The following is a 16,425-nucleotide window of genomic DNA, read 5'->3' on the forward strand; positions in this document are numbered from 1 at the left end:
AAAGAAAGGAGTGTCTCAGGCCAGGACATCTGCTTCGGGCAAAGAGACCGGGCTGGCAGGGTGTTTATCCTGCAGATGATGTCACTAGTGCTGATCGGGAAATTTCAGAGGGATTTTTCAAAGGTCACATTCCTGGCATAGGTTAAAAGTTTAATTCAGTCTTGGTTTGCTGTCACGGGGGGGGGGGGGGGGCAAGTGGCTCCAACTGGGGCTTGGGTTTTCCTTTTTAACACCTTTGTCTCCATGGCCTGGGAAGTCAGAGTCAGCGAGGGCAGCAAGGAGAAAGAGACCCAGAGAGGGGATTTATTTGCTCAGGGACACACAGCAAGGCAAGGGCTGAGCCAGAGTCAGGTTTTAGTTCTACCACTGGGCACATACACGTGCCAGAGTGTTCAGCAGGCATATGCATGTGGATACCTGTAGGTCCTCAGCAGGTACCTCCCTGGCCGAACAAGGATGGGACACCGGCCCAGGAGTGCACAGGCCAGGGGGAAGACAGACGCGCAACTCCATCCAGAGTTGTGCAAAATGAAAACCCCAGAGGGCTCCCACTGGCTGCCTCTGTCTAGCAATAATAAATAATACAGAAGGCAAAAAAAAAAAAAAAAAAAAAAAAGTCCCTGAGATGGGGAAAGAACAGGGCCCTTCTCTGCTGTGATGATTAGCTTCGTAGGTCAACCTGGCTGGGCCATGGTACACAGATATTCGGTCAAATGTTATTCTAGATCTTTCTGTGAAGGCTTTTTTTTTTTTTTTTAGATGAGATTAACATTTCAATTAGTAGACTTTCAATAAAGCAGAATACTCTTCCTAGCACGGGTGGGCCTCATCCAATCAGTTGAAGGACTTAATGGGAAAAAAGGCCGACCTTTCCTTAGGAAGAAAGAATACCACCAGCAGATGGCCTTCAGACTCAAGCTCCAATCTCAGCTTTCTTTTCTGGGTCTCCAGCCTCTCAGCTTACCCTACAGACTTTGGACCTGCTAGCCTCCACAAATAGCATGAGCCAATTCCCTACTTCGATCTATCTATCCTATGGGTTCTGTTTCTCTGGAGAATCTTAACTACTACACCTGCCCAATAAGGGTCTTTCCTCGTCCTTATGACTGTTCCTACCACATTTAGAGGTAGGCTGCCCAGGGATCAGAAGGCTCCTTCTCTAGATGAGAACACGAAGGCTCAGTGGGAAGGTTCACACAGCTCGCAGTTTGTCTGGATAGGTTCTACCTCCGAATGACCTGATTCCAAAGTCCCTGCTTTATGATTGTTTTTAAAACATTGCATTTTGCAATAACTCGGAACACTTTGCATTTGCAATAACTCGGAGAAAATGTGCGAGATGAGTACAAAGGAACTCATTGCATTTGCAATAACTTGGAGAAAATGTGCAAGATGAGTACAAAGGAATCCCCATACCCTTCCCCCGGAGTATTTTACCACATTGGTTCTTTATTCTCTGCATGGGCATCCCATCGTATAATTAGTACGGTATTGCCATTTGAGGTCATATTGAAGACGTTAGTCCCCTTTACTCCTTTTTTTTTTTTAAATAGACTTTATATTTTAAAGCAGAATTAAGCAGAAAGCCCAGAGATTTCCCAGATACCCCCTGCCCTCCCATGCACAGCCTCCCCCACTAGCAACATTCCCCTCCCCCACCCCTGCCTCCAAGACTGGAGCATTTGTTAGAACTGATGACCCTACGTTGACATGACCTAATCACCCAGACCCCTTTCCTCTTAAGTACTCCAATATGTATCCTCTAAGAACACGGATGTCTTGTTACATAAACACAGAGCAATAACGTGATTTAGAATTTTCACATTGATACAATGCTATCATGTCTTATAGCACATATAATGAATAGATTCTTATATTCAGATTTTTAAATTTTTTTTTTAACGTTTATTTATTTTGAAAGACAGAGCATGAGCGGGGGAGGGGCAGAGAGAGAGGGGGACAGAGGTTCAGAAGCGGGCTCATTGCGACAGACAGCCGAGTGCCCCATGCAGGGCTGGAACTCAGGAACCTGTGAGGTCATGACCTGAGCTGAAGTCAGATGCTTAACCGACTGAGCCAGCCAGGCGTCCCATCCTAGTAAGTTCTAATGTTGGTTGGGGCTCATCCCTCCTCCGAGCTCTTTTTTTCTGCATTTTCCAAGCTTTTCTTGCACACATGTGTGTCCATAGAACTTTAGTATCAGTTTGTCTCTTCCAGAGAAAAGTGCATGTAGACATTTTTGTGGTTACACTTGTTGCATCCACACGACTCCTGAAACAGAATGCGACGGGCACCAGTGACAGTCCCCACAAAGTTTATTGCAACAAGAGGCAAGGCCGACCGATCGGGACCAACACTTTTGATCAGAGTGCGGCCTCGAACAGCCGGGGTACAGAGTTTTTATAGCCGACCACATCGTTTTATCATTACCTGGGAACAGAACAAAGAAATAGTTCCCAGATGAGGTGGAAACAGTTCCCGGATGGGGTGATTATTCTAGACTTTCTGCCATTAAGTCCAGTTGATCTCCTTGACCTCTTTTCTTTGAACTTTTGTTTTCTTAATTGGTGAGGCCTAATTTACAACAGTAAAGCAAGGCTGCTGTCTCTTAACCTTCAGGTCAAAACAAACCTGTTATGTCTCAAGCTATAGGTTAGCCCTACACCACAATTTAACCCTTACATCCTTAGGGTCATTACATGTAAGAAATCAACTTAAAATCGCCGCCTATTAAGGGTGTGGCTAGATCAGGAAGCCCTCAAACGGGACAGCAGGGCTATGAGGCCAATACCAGAGTGGCCGTTGTCAAGGACGCAGGAACCAGAATAGAATAAATCTGCGCCACCCCCTCCCCCCCCCCCTCAGGTCAGCCCGGACCAGGTGACAGGTCCTTCTCACCTCCAACCTACTGGAGCTACCCCATTTCTCACCATCTCACAATTATCCTAATTCAAGAGCCATTTTGGGGGGTGTGGGGTGCATAGAGTCCGCGTCATGACGATGGGAGTTATCGAATTGAGACCCTGCTGCTGGCCCCACCTGGGCCGAGAACCACCAGCTTGCAACGCCCAGGCCAGGTCCCCACCTGCTGCCGGACATGTGATGGGACGGGTCCCTGTGCCCACCGGTGTCAGCTCTGAGCCCCTGGAACCGCACCAACGCAAAAGGTGTACCTTGGGGTCCTGCGAACCCCAGCCCCGGCTTCACAGGCAGTGAAGTGAGTTTAAGAAGGCTTTTTCAACACCACGTGCCCTCAGTAGCAGTCCAGCTGTCAGAGCGAGTGGCACAGGGAAGGGGGGCACCCACGCGGCCCCGGAATCCGGGGGCTCTGCCCCCGAGCCTCGGCCGCTGTGGCCCCAGGCAGAGCAGAGGGCCTGCTCTCTGGCACTTTCTAAGAATGGCATGGACAGGGGAAGGCTCTTCCCCACCCCCGGTCTGCATCCCCGCCATGGTGTATGCCCCCCCCCCCCCCCCCGTTCCTATGTTGAAACCCCAATCCCGATGGGATGGTATGAGAAGGTGGCGGTCTGCGGGAGGTGGTGAGGTCTCGAGGGGGAGCCCTCACGAATGGGATCAGTGCCCTTGAAAGAAGAGTCCGGAGAGCTGGCCGGCTCTCTGCCATGTGAGGACACAAGAGGTTTGCAGCCTGGAAGGGGCTCTTCCCAGAACCCGACCGTGCTGACTTGCAGCCTCCAGAGCTGCCGGAAATACACTGCCGTTGTTGATGAGCCACCCGGTCTGTGGTGCCTTGTTACAGCAGCCCGAACGGACTCAGCGCCCGACCGGCAGTACCCAGCAGTGGGCCACGGAGAGTCAGGCCATCTGAGACACTCGGGGGGGGCAGGGTGGGGATGCATGGGGGCTCCTTCCCCTCTGTCTCCTCCTGGTCCTCCCTCTGGGACGGCCCACCCCCTCACCCGCCCAACAGACATTCGCAGTTCACATCTGCTGGGGATGCCGACCCGGACGCGGGCGGTCAGCACTGGGCATCCCTCCTTCCCTGCGCTGCAAGGAGTGGGAGGTGAACAACTCGCTTCCGATGGCCCTGTCGCCAGACTTCTGGCCGTAATTTCGACTGTGCTCCAGGAGGGAGACAGAAGGCATCTTCCTGCAGAGCTGGTGGCTGGCAAGTCCCAAGCGACACCCGTGGCTGCTGGAGCCCACATCCCGGGTCCGGCCCCGGCTAGGTGGGTGTGAGGCAGTGGCCTGGTGACAGGCAGGAGCAGCTTCCTGACCTCTGATTCAGCCACGGGGGTCTAACCTTGAGACCACCAGTCCCACCACGGTCCTTGCCTTCCGCTCCTCCCGACTGTCCAGGGACTTTGGATGGAATCCCTTCCTGCTAACGATTCCTGGACTACTTCCTGTTTTCTGTGCTGAGCCTTGACCGAGAGGGACACAGCTGTCGGCCTGGAGGGCAGGAGCCCCGCCTGCAAATCACACTGTGGATTTGCCCTGGAGGGCGGAGGGAAGCAGGCTGAGCACTGTTGTTTGGGCACTGGCTCGCTCTGGGGATGGAGAATCCCACCGGCGATGTTCCAGCACATCAGGAGAGAAGACAGGAGCCCAGAAAAAAATTCAAGAAGGCAAACAGGCCGTGGTCTCAAGATGTGCGAAGGAGGTAGAAAACAAGGCTCCTCCAGCAAAAAGGCATTCAGTCAGGGGTCCCATGAGAGGGACTGCATGGTACACACGTCCCCACGCCTTCTGTCTGTGGCAGACAAGACCGGCCCATCCGGGCAGGCTCTTCCTGCCGGTGGCCGAGCTCAGAGAGCTGCTCAATAACACCGTTAGCCTGTGAGCCCATATTCCTGCCTTGGGGCCAGACATCGCTAATCAATCACAGCACTCGTGCCACCACGTTCCCCTACCGCATCCATGGCAACATCACTAGTTGATTACATCGCATCTTCCCAGGTATGCATCCATTCTTTAGAATCTTCCAGAACCCAGGCCTCCAGGCGGCCACTGCCGATGGCCTGTGGCTGACAAATGGCACGAAGACTGCCATCTCTGCGAAAGCCGCTGGGCTGGGGAAGGAGGAGAGGCCACTGGGCGGACAGGGATGGGCTTCAGCGGAAGATGTGAACCGGTGCGGAAGGGCAGAGAAGGCGGGAAGGAGGAGGACATTCTCGGCAGGGGCGGGACGCAGTGTGGTACGCGACAGTGGCTGTCTGAGAGTGGAGTCATGGCGGCGACAGGCCGCTGCCAGCCCACGGAGTCTGGTGCGCGGCCGCAGGAGGCAGGGGAGCAGGGGAGCCTTGTGGTGGCCAGTGCCCGTCTGACGCAAGGGGGTATTTGATAAAACTCAGCTGGGCTGGGTACGCAGAGCAGGAGGAGGGCAGAGAGTGGGAAGGCAGGGATAGGAGTAGGGAGGCTGGACAGAGGAGGAGTGGATTCACTGAATCGAGGCCTCTCTGTCTCTCACGAGCACACACACACACGCACACACACATCTGGTAGGTGACCCGAAGTCTCTCCACGCCAACGGCTGGTGTCCATCCCTCCATCTGGTATAAATTCCAGCCTTCACACGGCAGCCTGGCGGAAGGTGACAGAAGAAGTTGGTTTGTCCTAACCTTCCTGGAGAAGCAGAGACCAAGGGACAGCCGGGATGTGGAGGCACGGGGGCCCCTTTGGCAGGAGTCAGGCCCCTCCCCTGAGCACACTGTCCCCAGGGAAGGGTGCGCCCTGCTGCGCCATACAGCTCTCTTACCTTCGCTGGCCATGGCTGGATGGGGGTGCCGTCCCTGCCCATGCAGCACAGGGCAGACATGCAGGCCACAGCTTCCTCGGCCAGCAGGTCCCAGCGGGCATGGTGGCCCAGGTTGCCCGCCGGGTCAGCTGGATCCAGGATGATGGGCCTGCAATCCCATCAGGGTCAGTCCGACCCCTGGCAACATCTGGGTGCCCCTCTGTGGGACTGGTTGGACTATTCTCCTCCATCACCCAACACTCTGCACGGGCCACTTCTCCCTTCTGTGTCCCGGGCAGACATTACTAATCAACCACCATGTTCGTTTGGGCCACTCTTACCCCTTCAGCATGTAGCGGGCATTGTTAATTAATCTCGGGACTCGTTCTACCACTCTGCCTTCCTACATCTGTGGCAGATGTCACCACATCAGAGTCTTTCTCAACACATTGTTCTAAGTTGCCGTCACCCACTGACTGGAGATGCATCGTGAATTTGTGCAAGCGTCTCTGTTATCTTTGCACCATTTCAGAGGGAGGCAAAATCCCAAAGAAGCAGACCTGCTCCTGTTACCTGGTGGGTTCCCAGGTAGGGTTGGCACATTTAACAAATATAAACAGAGGATGCCCAGTGAAATTTGAGCTCTGGAAAACCGTCAGTATGTCCCAAGGACTGCGTGGGGGCATACACATACTAAAAAGTCACTCATTCTTTTTCTGAAATTCAAACTTGGAGTCTTACATTTCACCTGGAAACCAGGGGACCAGGAAACGGAGTGCCTGTCCCTCAGGTGCTAAGGCTGTCCCTGTTAAGGCTGTCCCTGTTAGAAAGGAGCTCCATTCCAGGAAGAGGAGTTTGCTGTCCCTGCTCTGTGCCCTGCGGAAGTGGGAAGGGCGAGGGTCCCCAGATCTGAGACACTGCAACACTGAGTGTGGGCCAGTCCCTGACAGTCTTGTCCCGGTTGTCGTAGTTGACGGTCCAGTAGACACAGAGCTCACGGTACCGGCTGACCAGCTCCAGGACAGTGCGGAAGCCTTGCGCCATGTTGAACTGGGGGTCCCGGCCGCCCTGCTCCCAGGCATGCACCGTCAGGAGCTCTAGCCCGTGCTGGGGGGGGGGCAGGGAGCCTTTCCCCTTGGGCATCTTGTTGCACTGGGGAATAAAGGGAAAGTGTGGGTTGACACTGGCAATGAAGAGGCACAGGAGGGACCCTTCCAGAGCTGGCAAGACCACCCCAAACCTTTACCGGGCACTTCCATGCGTCAGATGCCCGGCCATGCACTATGCCCTCAAATGCTGCGATGTGGCAACACCAGCCCCAGTTCACCGATAAGCAAACCAAGGTCCCACAGCTATGAAATCTCTCTCCAGCCGCTGGGCCAACCCAGGGTCGTGCCCCGCCTCCTCCCAGGACAGCGCTCCAGGGCCCGGGCGGGGGGTGGGGGGATGGCCCCGTCCTCGTGGCCGAACCTGCTGGTACCAGTGCTTGACCAATCGGATCAGACTCTTCAGCTTGGTGGGGCGAGAGACGATGAAGTCCCTCTGCAGCTCCGTGAAACAGGTGGAGTACTCGCCCGCGTTGTTGTAGCTGTGGATGAGGCCGACGTAGACTTGAGGCGTGGGCCTCCTGCCGGAGCTCAGCTGGCCTGGAGACAGGGAAGAGGCCACCGTCGGCTCGTTTCCCAGAACCCCCCTGGGGCCAACTGAGACAGGCCTTCCAGGATCTCCTACTTGGGCACCTCCCTCGCCGGGGGGTCTAGACCCACGGTGGCGGGGAGGGAGCACAGGGGATCTTAGACGGAACACAGACGTGGCATGACCCAGCCTTAAATCCCCGGTGAGAATCTCGCGGCCCTTCCTGCCCCCTTTCAACCCCTCCATTTGGCTGTCAGCAAGAAGTCTCAGCTGGGAGCTGACACATCTTTAGCGGCTCCTGGACACTTGTTCAGCCCTCTCTAACAAAGGCAGAGCCTCAGTCTTAGAGCCTCCTGTAAGGAACAGGACCGTATCACTCTCCGGCTTCACCGCCCTTAAAGGCATTCCTTGACATTCAAGCGTTCCTGCTTTCCGAACTGAGGAACTGTGTAGATTCAGACACATTTCTGGATGATTCCCTCCCTTGTCACTCGTTTCTCAAACCTCAGGAGCCAAGTACATTCCAATACACGGGACGTCCTCGCTCTGCGAACTTTCCAGTGCAAGTTCAGAATTGAATAGATAGAAAGGATTTGTGTTTGTTTTGTGCAGGGATGTACCCTTGGTGCCACGGAGAATGCTGGACACGTACTCACTCGGTGCATGTGTTGAATGAACGGATCCTCCGGGTCTGTGGAAGGTGGAGAAGGTAGCACACAAATCCTCGAAGCTGGGAGTGCACGGAGACACTCGAATACAGTGTCAGGGGAAGACACTGCGGCTCAAGGCAGGGAATTCCCTTGCTCAAGGTCATCTGTCATGCTGAGACTAGGGCCCAGCCCAGGGCCACTGTCAGATTGCATAGAACTGTTGTATGAATTGGAAAAACGTGTCCTTTTCTCCAGACACCTTGCAGGAAAGTGGTGAGAAACACACATGTGTACAATGCCTGCCCTGTGAACATGTGTGGTCTGGTTGTGCAGTGCACAACCTCGACTGCTGTCCCTGGCAGCCCTGCCTCTGCTTTCCCCCTTCTCAGGAGTATGCTCGGGTACCTCACCTAAGGCGTTAAAGGCTGGCAGCACGTCAAAGTCCACGCTCTGATCCAGCATCGTCTGGGACATCAGAGAGAAGCTCAAAACGCGGGGATTCTCCCACTTGGGGATCTCGAACTTCACCTCGAACTGCATCTCCTGCTGACATGCCTCCAGCTGGGCTCGGATCTCTGAGATGATCTCAGCCCGCTTGTTCCCTTGTTCGGTGAACTGGCTGAAGCAGGTGAGGAACACCACTATATCAGCATCTGAGTGGCCTCGCAGAGCTGTGCCTTTGGCTAAAGAGCCACCCCGGGGAGGACACGGAGGTGGCTTGACCCTTGCAGGACTGCATGACGTCCTCCTGCTGGAGCCTGTGGGTCAGGAACTTGCTGTGTGACCTTGGGCAAGTCACCTAACCTCTCTGTCTTACCTCTTTAATATGCGGTTGAGACGTAGTATGGTTGCAAGAAAAAGAAATGTGCAAGATGTTAAGTTTAAACCCTTCAACAAATGCAAACGTTCTCATTCCATCAAGTTTGGGGGCCGGGAGGGATTTGAGAGATTTATTTGCTTATTTTTTTGACTTGTGGTTCTCAAGCCTGCTTGTACCAGGAGAGCTTTAAAAACTGACTGATGTACGTATGGCTCCTATGCCCCTGTGACTGTGATTTAATTGGCCTGGGAGGGGGACAGGGCATCAGTCTAATTTTTAAAAGTCACCTCGTGATTCTAAGTGAAGCCACGGTTGACAGCCAGTGAGCCAGGTTATCATCTTTAAGTGTTATGGGTAAAGAAGGTAAGGATCAGAGAGGGGAAGGTATTTGCCTGGGGCCACACAGCAACTCATCAGGCCTGGGACTTTTCATTGGCTGATTCCATGCTGATAATCTTCCAGAGCTAACCTGGGTCTCACTTGTGACTTCGGCTGTGGACCGAGGTTGTATCTGGTGCAGTGGACAATGTGGCTTTTTATACACCCCCAGCATCCCTTCTACTTCTAAGACCAGCACCCCGGTTTTCTTTGGGGGAACCGCTCCTCCCCCACAATTCAGGTCCACGTGGGACTGACTCAATAATATGAACCAGGCTTGGCCAGTCAGAGCGTGGTGTCTCCCTAGCCCCAGTGATGAGTTTGGGGAGGGGTATATAACCCGAGTCAGGACAATAAGACTCAATTCCAAGACTTATTTGAATTTTGAGAAAAAAGAATCCCCCTTTCTGGAAGCTTAGAGATGCCAAGAACCATCACATGGAAAGGGCTTGTCCGAAACAAGACAGCAGAGCCAAGGGCTGGGATGAAAAGCTGAGTCCTGATGACCCCGCACGGGCTCCTGGATCTAGCTGTACCTGATGGCAGCTCTACTCCAGGGCTTTCCATTTACATCAGCCAATATACTCCCTTCGTTCCTCCTTTTGAGTTGGCTGTCACAAGCGACCAGAAGAGATTTGTTGGACACCTCTGAGCCCTCCCGCCGCCACCCACCTACAACAACGGCGTTCTGGTTTCCCTTCTGTGTTTGGCCTTGTGCCGATTGTTGTAAGGGCCACAGAGGTGGGTCGGGCCTGGCCCTGGCTTGGGAGAGATCCCCAGCCTGCAGGGCCCTCCTTGCCCACGGCCCTCTGGGGACTTACCTTGACCACCTTGAGCGCTTTGATGGGAGAATTCCGGAAGCAGTTTTCCCTCAGGAGTGAGCAGGTGGCATTGACGGCCTTGTTCACCTGAGCCAAGAACTGGCGGCTGGGCTGGAGAAATTCACTGATGAACTTGTCAAGGTCCCCAGCTGGTGTTTGGTGAAGGAGAGCAGGCTACAGAAAGAATCCAGGTACGCCGGCTCGAGCCAGGATTCCCTAGGAGCGCGCAGGCCCTGCCTCTTGCCAGTCTATGAGGATGAGACTCCCGCTACCTCCCACAGCCCTTTTCTTTCTCAGCTGCTTGGCAGGTCTGCGTGGGAGCGTCAGAAGGACCCGAGTTCACGTTCTGGTTCCACCGCCAACACGCAGCCTTGGTTTCCCCATCTTTAAATGGGGGCAATAACAATTGTCGTGAGTATCAAGCCCTGGTTATGAGATCCGGCTGACAAAAGCAAGGGCAATAAACTCGTGTCCCTTCGGGGGCTGGCTATCGCCTTAAGCGGGGGTCCCCTAGAAGCAGAGCCTGCGATGGGGGTTCTCGTGCGTGGATTAACGGGGGGCAGTGCTTGCAGGAAAAGGGGAGTGAGGGAAGCAGGAGAAGGAGCTAGGCAAGGCTCCAGCTCGAGAAAGCTTTCTCTCGATCCCACGGGGAACTCTGGACTCGGAATTGCATCACAGAGCCGGTCTCGCCTTAAAAACGAGGGTGGGCTTTTTGCCCCCCGTGTCACTGAAGCGCTGGCTGGGACAGAAGAGCAGGTGTCTCGGCTGTAAGCCGGCAGAAACACACACTCCTGGCAGCTGGGGAATGCGCGCACCGGCAGGGAAAGGGGGTCTGGAAGGGGGCACCAACGGCATCCGCCGCCCCAGGGGCTCCCCTCTTACCATCACATCCCAGGGCTGCACAGACGTCCCCTGTCTATTCCTAAAGCAGGCCTGTGTCTCCAGAGCTGCTGCTTCCTGGGCCAACAGCTCCCAGCTGCCCTGGCCCACATTCCAGGTGGGGTCAGCAGGATCCAGGAGCAGGGGCCTGGGGGGCAGAGTGGATGGGCAGGCAGGTGGGGAAGGTGGGAATCAGTGAAGAGCAGGGGGGTGGGAGGGACCAGAAAAGGGTGTCGGGGCTGGGGAGAAGGAGAAGAGTGTCAGGACCTTAGGGCTGGCCCAGTCTGTCCCAAGCACAGTAGGGTTCCCACCTGGCTGCCTCAGTCAGGTATTGGGTGAGCCCTTCATTTCAGCCATGATATTTTATTGTGTTAATGAACGTGGCTCTGGCTTCTTTGGGGGCTCCCTGTGTCCGTGCTTCTACAGCAAAGAGTCCAGAGCAAGGAGTGGGGTTGAGGCACCCAGATCCCAGCCTGGATCCCTCCTGGATGCAGTGACTCCAGGGTGACCGTGGGGGGGGGGCGGGGGGAGAAAGGATGATGCAGTGCATCATGGGTCTGCACCTGGGTTTCTGAAGCTGGCCAAGAAGGTATGTTCTGATAGCTGGGTCCTCAAAGCTGTAGTTGACCGTCCAGTAGACACAAAGTTGCTGGTGCTGCTGGACGAGCCCTAGGACCGTCTTGAGGCCTTCAGCCGTGTTGAAAGAATCGTTCCTGCAGCCCTGCTCCCAGGCGAAGATGGTCAGGAGCTCCAGGGCATAGACTGGGGGCAGGGAGGCACAGGCTGGCTGCCGTCCTCTGTTCCGAGCTGCGACCTAGGTCACCCAAGGCCAATCAAAGAATGAGTGGAGTTGAGCACCCAAGATGTGCCAAGCATGGCCCTATGTACTTGGAGAGGGAGGGGAATATACAAAATAAAGCCCTTTTCATTTTACAGGACAAAATGAAACCCTTTTTATTTTACAGGTGGACACACAGAGGTCTGGGAACGGGCGTGGGTAGTGACTTGTCCAAGGTCACACAGCGAGGCTAAGAATCTCAGACTTGATCTCTGCCCAGAGTCTCTCCATCAAGGGTGTACGGGACGGTTGTACAGGAATGGGGGCTGCGATATATTCAGCTTGGTATCCCAACATCTGGCACAATCGTGACGTTAGTGGCAGTGGGTGCTCAGTAGATGTTTGCTGAATGAGTACACGAATGCGAGTGCATTCAGATGAGTGTTTTTGGTGAAGGAGCTCTGGAGGAAGCTCGGGGTTTATTTAGTACACCTTGCACACAAGACAGTGATGGTGGAACAGCATAAGCTAGGGCTTGGGGGTGGGCAAGAACAGGGAATCCATTAGCAGCGTGGGGAGTGAAGGGAAACAGATGAGCTAGAGGTGGATGGTGAACCCCAACTACAAGAAACGGGCATTCGGAGCTTGACGGAGAAAGATTTTCTTTCAGCCAGGGACTTCCGGTCTGTACCGGAAATGGAGGATGGAGGAGGTGGACCTTCTACTTGGGATGGCCAATAAGAAGTGAAGGAAGGGAGATGGCTGCCTGGGGGAGGCGCTGATTGGCTGAGGCAGTTGCCATGACAGCAGCTACTTCCTGGGAGGAGGGAGGCGGGTATGGAGGCCTCACCTGGTAATACCAGTGCTTCACGAGCAGGATCAGGTTCTTCAGCTCGGGTGGGCGAGTGTTCACGAAGTTCCTCCTCAGCTCTGTGAAGCAGGCCACGTGCTCACCCCCCTGGCAGCCGCTGTCGAGGAGGCTGGAGTAGATCTGGGGCTCAGGTCTGGCGCCCGCACAGAGCTGCCCTGCGAAATGTGAAGTACTCTGAGTGCCTAGCTCTAACGAAGACAGCAGCATGTCCCCACCCAGCCACTCCCCAGCCTGTATTAATATTTTAACGTCAATTGCATAGCATAGCACTGCAACCCATAATACACAGTCTACGACATGGAATAGCAATCAGAACTTTTTTTTTTTTTTAAGCACCAAATACGTGCTGGGTGCTTTTCAGTAATTTTCCCTCATCCACCCAATAACTCCGCAAGGTGGGTGATCTCGACCCTAGGCAAGCTGTGTAGCAGAGCGGGCGAGGGAATTGGTCTCCAAGGCACAGGCTGGAGGCAGCCCTCACCCGCGGCATCAAAGACAGGCAGCAGGCTCACGTCCATCCAGCTTCCTGGGGCCCGGGACACCAGCTGGAACTGTAAAGCCTCGGGCACGGTCTGCTCAGGAAAACGGAGGCTCAGGCCGGGGACTGGGTCTTGCCACCAGGATTCCAACTGTGCCCGCATCTCATCAAGGATCTCCAGGCGGCGGGCCCTTTGGTCCCCGTAGTCCTCGAAGCAGTTGAGGAAGATGATGAGTTCGGCATCACCGTAGCCCCTCAGGTCTGTGCCCCGGCCAAATGAGCCCCCCTGCAGAGGATGGGCCATCTGAGACCCGTGACTGTCCCTGAGCTCAGGAGTCAGACTATGACCCCACCCGCTGTACCCCCACTGCAGTCCCAACACTACTCTGTCGCTGGTGTCAGGTCTGGGGACACCGTGACAGAGGCGGGCTGCACAAGCCCCGCGACCTCTGACTCTTAGAAGCCTGGCAGAGTCAGATTATGTCCGCCTGCACCTGCCTTCTGACCCTCGGGGCCTGCGCAAAGTCAGACCAACATGTAGCAACAGAAAACGGGGGGTGCGGTGAAGGGGGCAGGGATTCATGATTTTAGCCGAATATCCGCAGCACCTATTGACTGCCCATCTGGACCACACATGGCACGTTGAGGTCCCGGGGCCAAATGGGGCCTGTGGATGTGCTCTGCTGGCCTGCTTCCATCCATCCATCCGTTTATTGGGCACTCACATGTGGCAAGGTATGGGAGTACATAAAAGTTACCTCTTCTCCTGGAACTTACATTCTAGCAGGGGGAGAGGAGGGAGGGATAGTCTGCAAACAACAGCTCCCAGAAGCGCTAAGGGCTGTGTGCAGGCAAATAAGGCAGTAAGGGGACGGGGTGGGGCTGTGGAAGGGAGGTTGCAGTTGTGAACTGAGCAATCAGGCCTCCGTGAGACTCTAGAGGGCTGGGACCCTAGACTTAAAGGAGAGTGGGGGAAGCCAAGTGGATGGGGCGGGGGGGTGGGGTGGGGTGAGGTGGTGAGGGATTCCAGAAAGAGAAACCAGCCAGTGCGGACTCTGGCCAGTGAGTTCAAGAAGCAGCCAGGAGGCCAGTGTGGAGTAAGTGAAGTTCCGAGAAAGACCAGGGCCAGATTCTATGGGCCTCGAAGCCACTGTGCTCTGTGAACCCGGGGAGGGTTTTGAGCAGAGAGGAGGCGTGCTCTGTTAGTGGTTTAAAAAACTATCATTGGGGCGCCTGGGTGGCGCAGTCGGTTAAGCGTCCGACTTCAGCCAGGTCACGATCTCGCGGTCCGTGAGTTTGAGCCCCGCGTCAGGCTTGGGCTGATGGCTCAGAGCCTGGAGCCTGTTTCCGATTCTGTGTCTCCCTCTCTCTCTGCCCCTCCCCCATTCATGCTCTGTCTCTCTCTGTCCCAAAAATAAATAAATGTTGAAAAAAAAAAAAATTTTTTTTAAAAAACTATCATTAAAAAAGATCCCCCCCCAAAAAGCTGGTACTTAGATACATACCTCCGGCCAGCAAACTACCCCTCCACGGATGCCCACTTGCCCTGCCCGCCCTCAGCCACGCTGTGGCTCCTCCCCCTCCTCGCTGTGGTGCCCCAGGAGGGTCCCATCGGTGTCCCCACCCATCGACTTACCTTGCTGACTGTGGACGCCCTGTAGAAACGCTTCTCGCAGAGGCAATGCAAGATGACATCGATGGCCTTGTTGACCTGCTTCTGGAACTGGGGGTTCGGTTTCAGGTGGTCCTGGATGAAGCGGTCCAGGTCCTTGGTGCTGATGCGAGACAGATCCAAGGCCGTCCCCAGAGTACAGGGGGTGGTGCTGGCTGTCCCTGAGGGGCCGGGAGCTGGGCGTGAGGGCTGCCTGCTCCCTGCACTTGGGTCCACGGCATCGAGACTGCTGCTCTCCTCCGGGGCCCTCTGGGCAGAGTCTCGCTGGATGGGGTGGTCCAAACCTGAGCACCCAGGACGTGGAAGGCCCTGGAAGTTTGTTGAAGGAGCTGTCTTACAAGCGAAGAGGCTTCTCCATCCCTTCTCTCACCACCCCCCTCCCATTGCGCGGTCAGGGTGACCGAGACTCAGAGAGAGAAAGCGAGAGGGTCACCGCTAGCCCCTAAGGCGCCTTCGTGCAGATTAGATGGAGGCGCCCTTCCAGACGGGATAAATTATAAAAAGGTCCCCGGTGCCGGGCGGACACAGCACGGACAGTAAGCAGATGATAACAGTGCCACCGGAAAGGTTCCTCCAAGCAGGCTCAGCTTGGTGATCAGGTTGTTTTACATGCCTGCGGCCCCCATTTTTCAAGCCTGTCCCACACCCCAGGGCCCCAGCACACAGCAGATGCTCAGGAAACACCGAGTACACGAATTGGGTGCGTAACAAGGATCCCGGGAGCCCCTCACTCACGGGCCCCTCCCAGGGCTGCACAGCGCCCCCCGCCGCCTGCAGAAAACACGGGTGCTCATAGCAAGACTCTGCCTCTCGGGCCAGTAGATCCCAGTGCCACGCTGCTCCGTTCCCCACGTCCCACGTGGGGTCAGCCGGGTCCAGGATCACGGGCCTGCAAATCCAGAGGGACAAGAAGGTTCTGGTTAGCGAGACGGTCAGGATCAGGGGCTCCGAGGTCAAGCAGGCCTGGCTCCAATTCCAGCTCTTCTCCTTTCCAGCTGTGTGACCTAGGGCAGATGACTTACCTTCTCTGAGCCTCAGTTACTTGGGGGGGGGGGGCTGCCGTGGAGATTACATCAGAGTCATGGTCCTCCACTCTGCACATTAGAATCATCAGACAGGAGGATCCACCCCCAGGGACTCAGAGTTACCCCCGCGACCAAGCAGTTTCACTCCCATGTGTCTCTCTAACGGTGCGGGCACACCGAAATGCGCGTGCAAGGCTGTTTGGAACAGCCTCATGGTAACAGCCCCGGAGTGGAAACCACCAAACTGTCCATGAGGAACAGAACGGAAAGCATATTGTGATAAATGCACACGATGCAAGTACTCTGCTCGGCAACAGAATGCAATAAGCAACAGTAAGAACGCCCCACCGTTGGTGGTCTTTTCACAGGTGGGTTCACTTTATAGAAAGGCATCAAATGTGCCCTTGGTACCTGTATGCTACGTGTTGCATAAAATGTTCACGTGTAAAATACGTTCACGCAAAAATCTTTTTTTTTTTTAAAGGTTTACTTATTTTTGAGAGAGAGAGAGAGGGCGGGGGGGGGAGCGCTAGCAGGGGGAGGCACAGAGAGAGAGGGGGAGACACAGAATCCCAGGCAGGCTCCAGGCTCCGAGCTGACAGCACAGAGCCCACGACATGGGTTTCCAGCTCACAAACGGAGAGATCATGACCTGAGCCGAAGGTGTCGCTTAACGGACTGAGCCACCCAGGTGCCCCAGAAAAATCTTTTTAACGTTTTTTT

At 55.1% G+C, this 16,425-nt stretch overlaps 1 protein-coding gene across 4 annotated transcripts in view; it reads right to left on the reverse strand.

Annotated features, from left to right (window-relative positions):
* Positions 1-1,888: 1,888 nt before the first annotated feature.
* Positions 1,889-16,425, reverse strand: part of OAS3 (2'-5'-oligoadenylate synthetase 3) — a 22,386-nt gene continuing 7,849 nt past the window's right edge. For 2 of the 4 annotated variants that reach the window (XM_040443814.1, XM_040443817.1), the window contains 10 exons: positions 15,413-15,566; positions 14,642-14,986; positions 13,009-13,309; positions 12,507-12,682; positions 11,442-11,692; positions 10,882-11,026; positions 10,000-10,173; positions 8,391-8,676; positions 7,166-7,341; positions 6,309-6,847 (listed from right to left, as the gene is read on the reverse strand). In XM_040443814.1, coding sequence (XP_040299748.1) covers positions 6,482-6,847; positions 7,166-7,341; positions 8,391-8,676; positions 10,000-10,173; positions 10,882-11,026; positions 11,442-11,692; positions 12,507-12,682; positions 13,009-13,309; positions 14,642-14,986; positions 15,413-15,566 — 2,374 coding nt within the window. In that variant the 3' untranslated portion in view covers positions 6,309-6,481. Of the gene's footprint in view, positions 5,542-5,716; positions 5,865-6,308; positions 6,848-7,165; positions 7,342-8,390; positions 8,677-9,999; positions 10,174-10,881; positions 11,027-11,441; positions 11,693-12,506; positions 12,683-13,008; positions 13,310-14,641; positions 14,987-15,412; positions 15,567-16,425 lie in introns of those variants that run through there. The other 2 variants (XM_040443818.1, XM_040443815.1) reach the window with 2 other exon arrangements.

The sequence above is a fragment of the Herpailurus yagouaroundi genome, unplaced genomic scaffold, assembly GCF_014898765.1.
Source record: "Herpailurus yagouaroundi ecotype Mexico unplaced genomic scaffold, PumYag 191, whole genome shotgun sequence".
NCBI classification, from domain to species: Eukaryota; Metazoa; Chordata; class Mammalia; order Carnivora; family Felidae; genus Herpailurus; species Herpailurus yagouaroundi.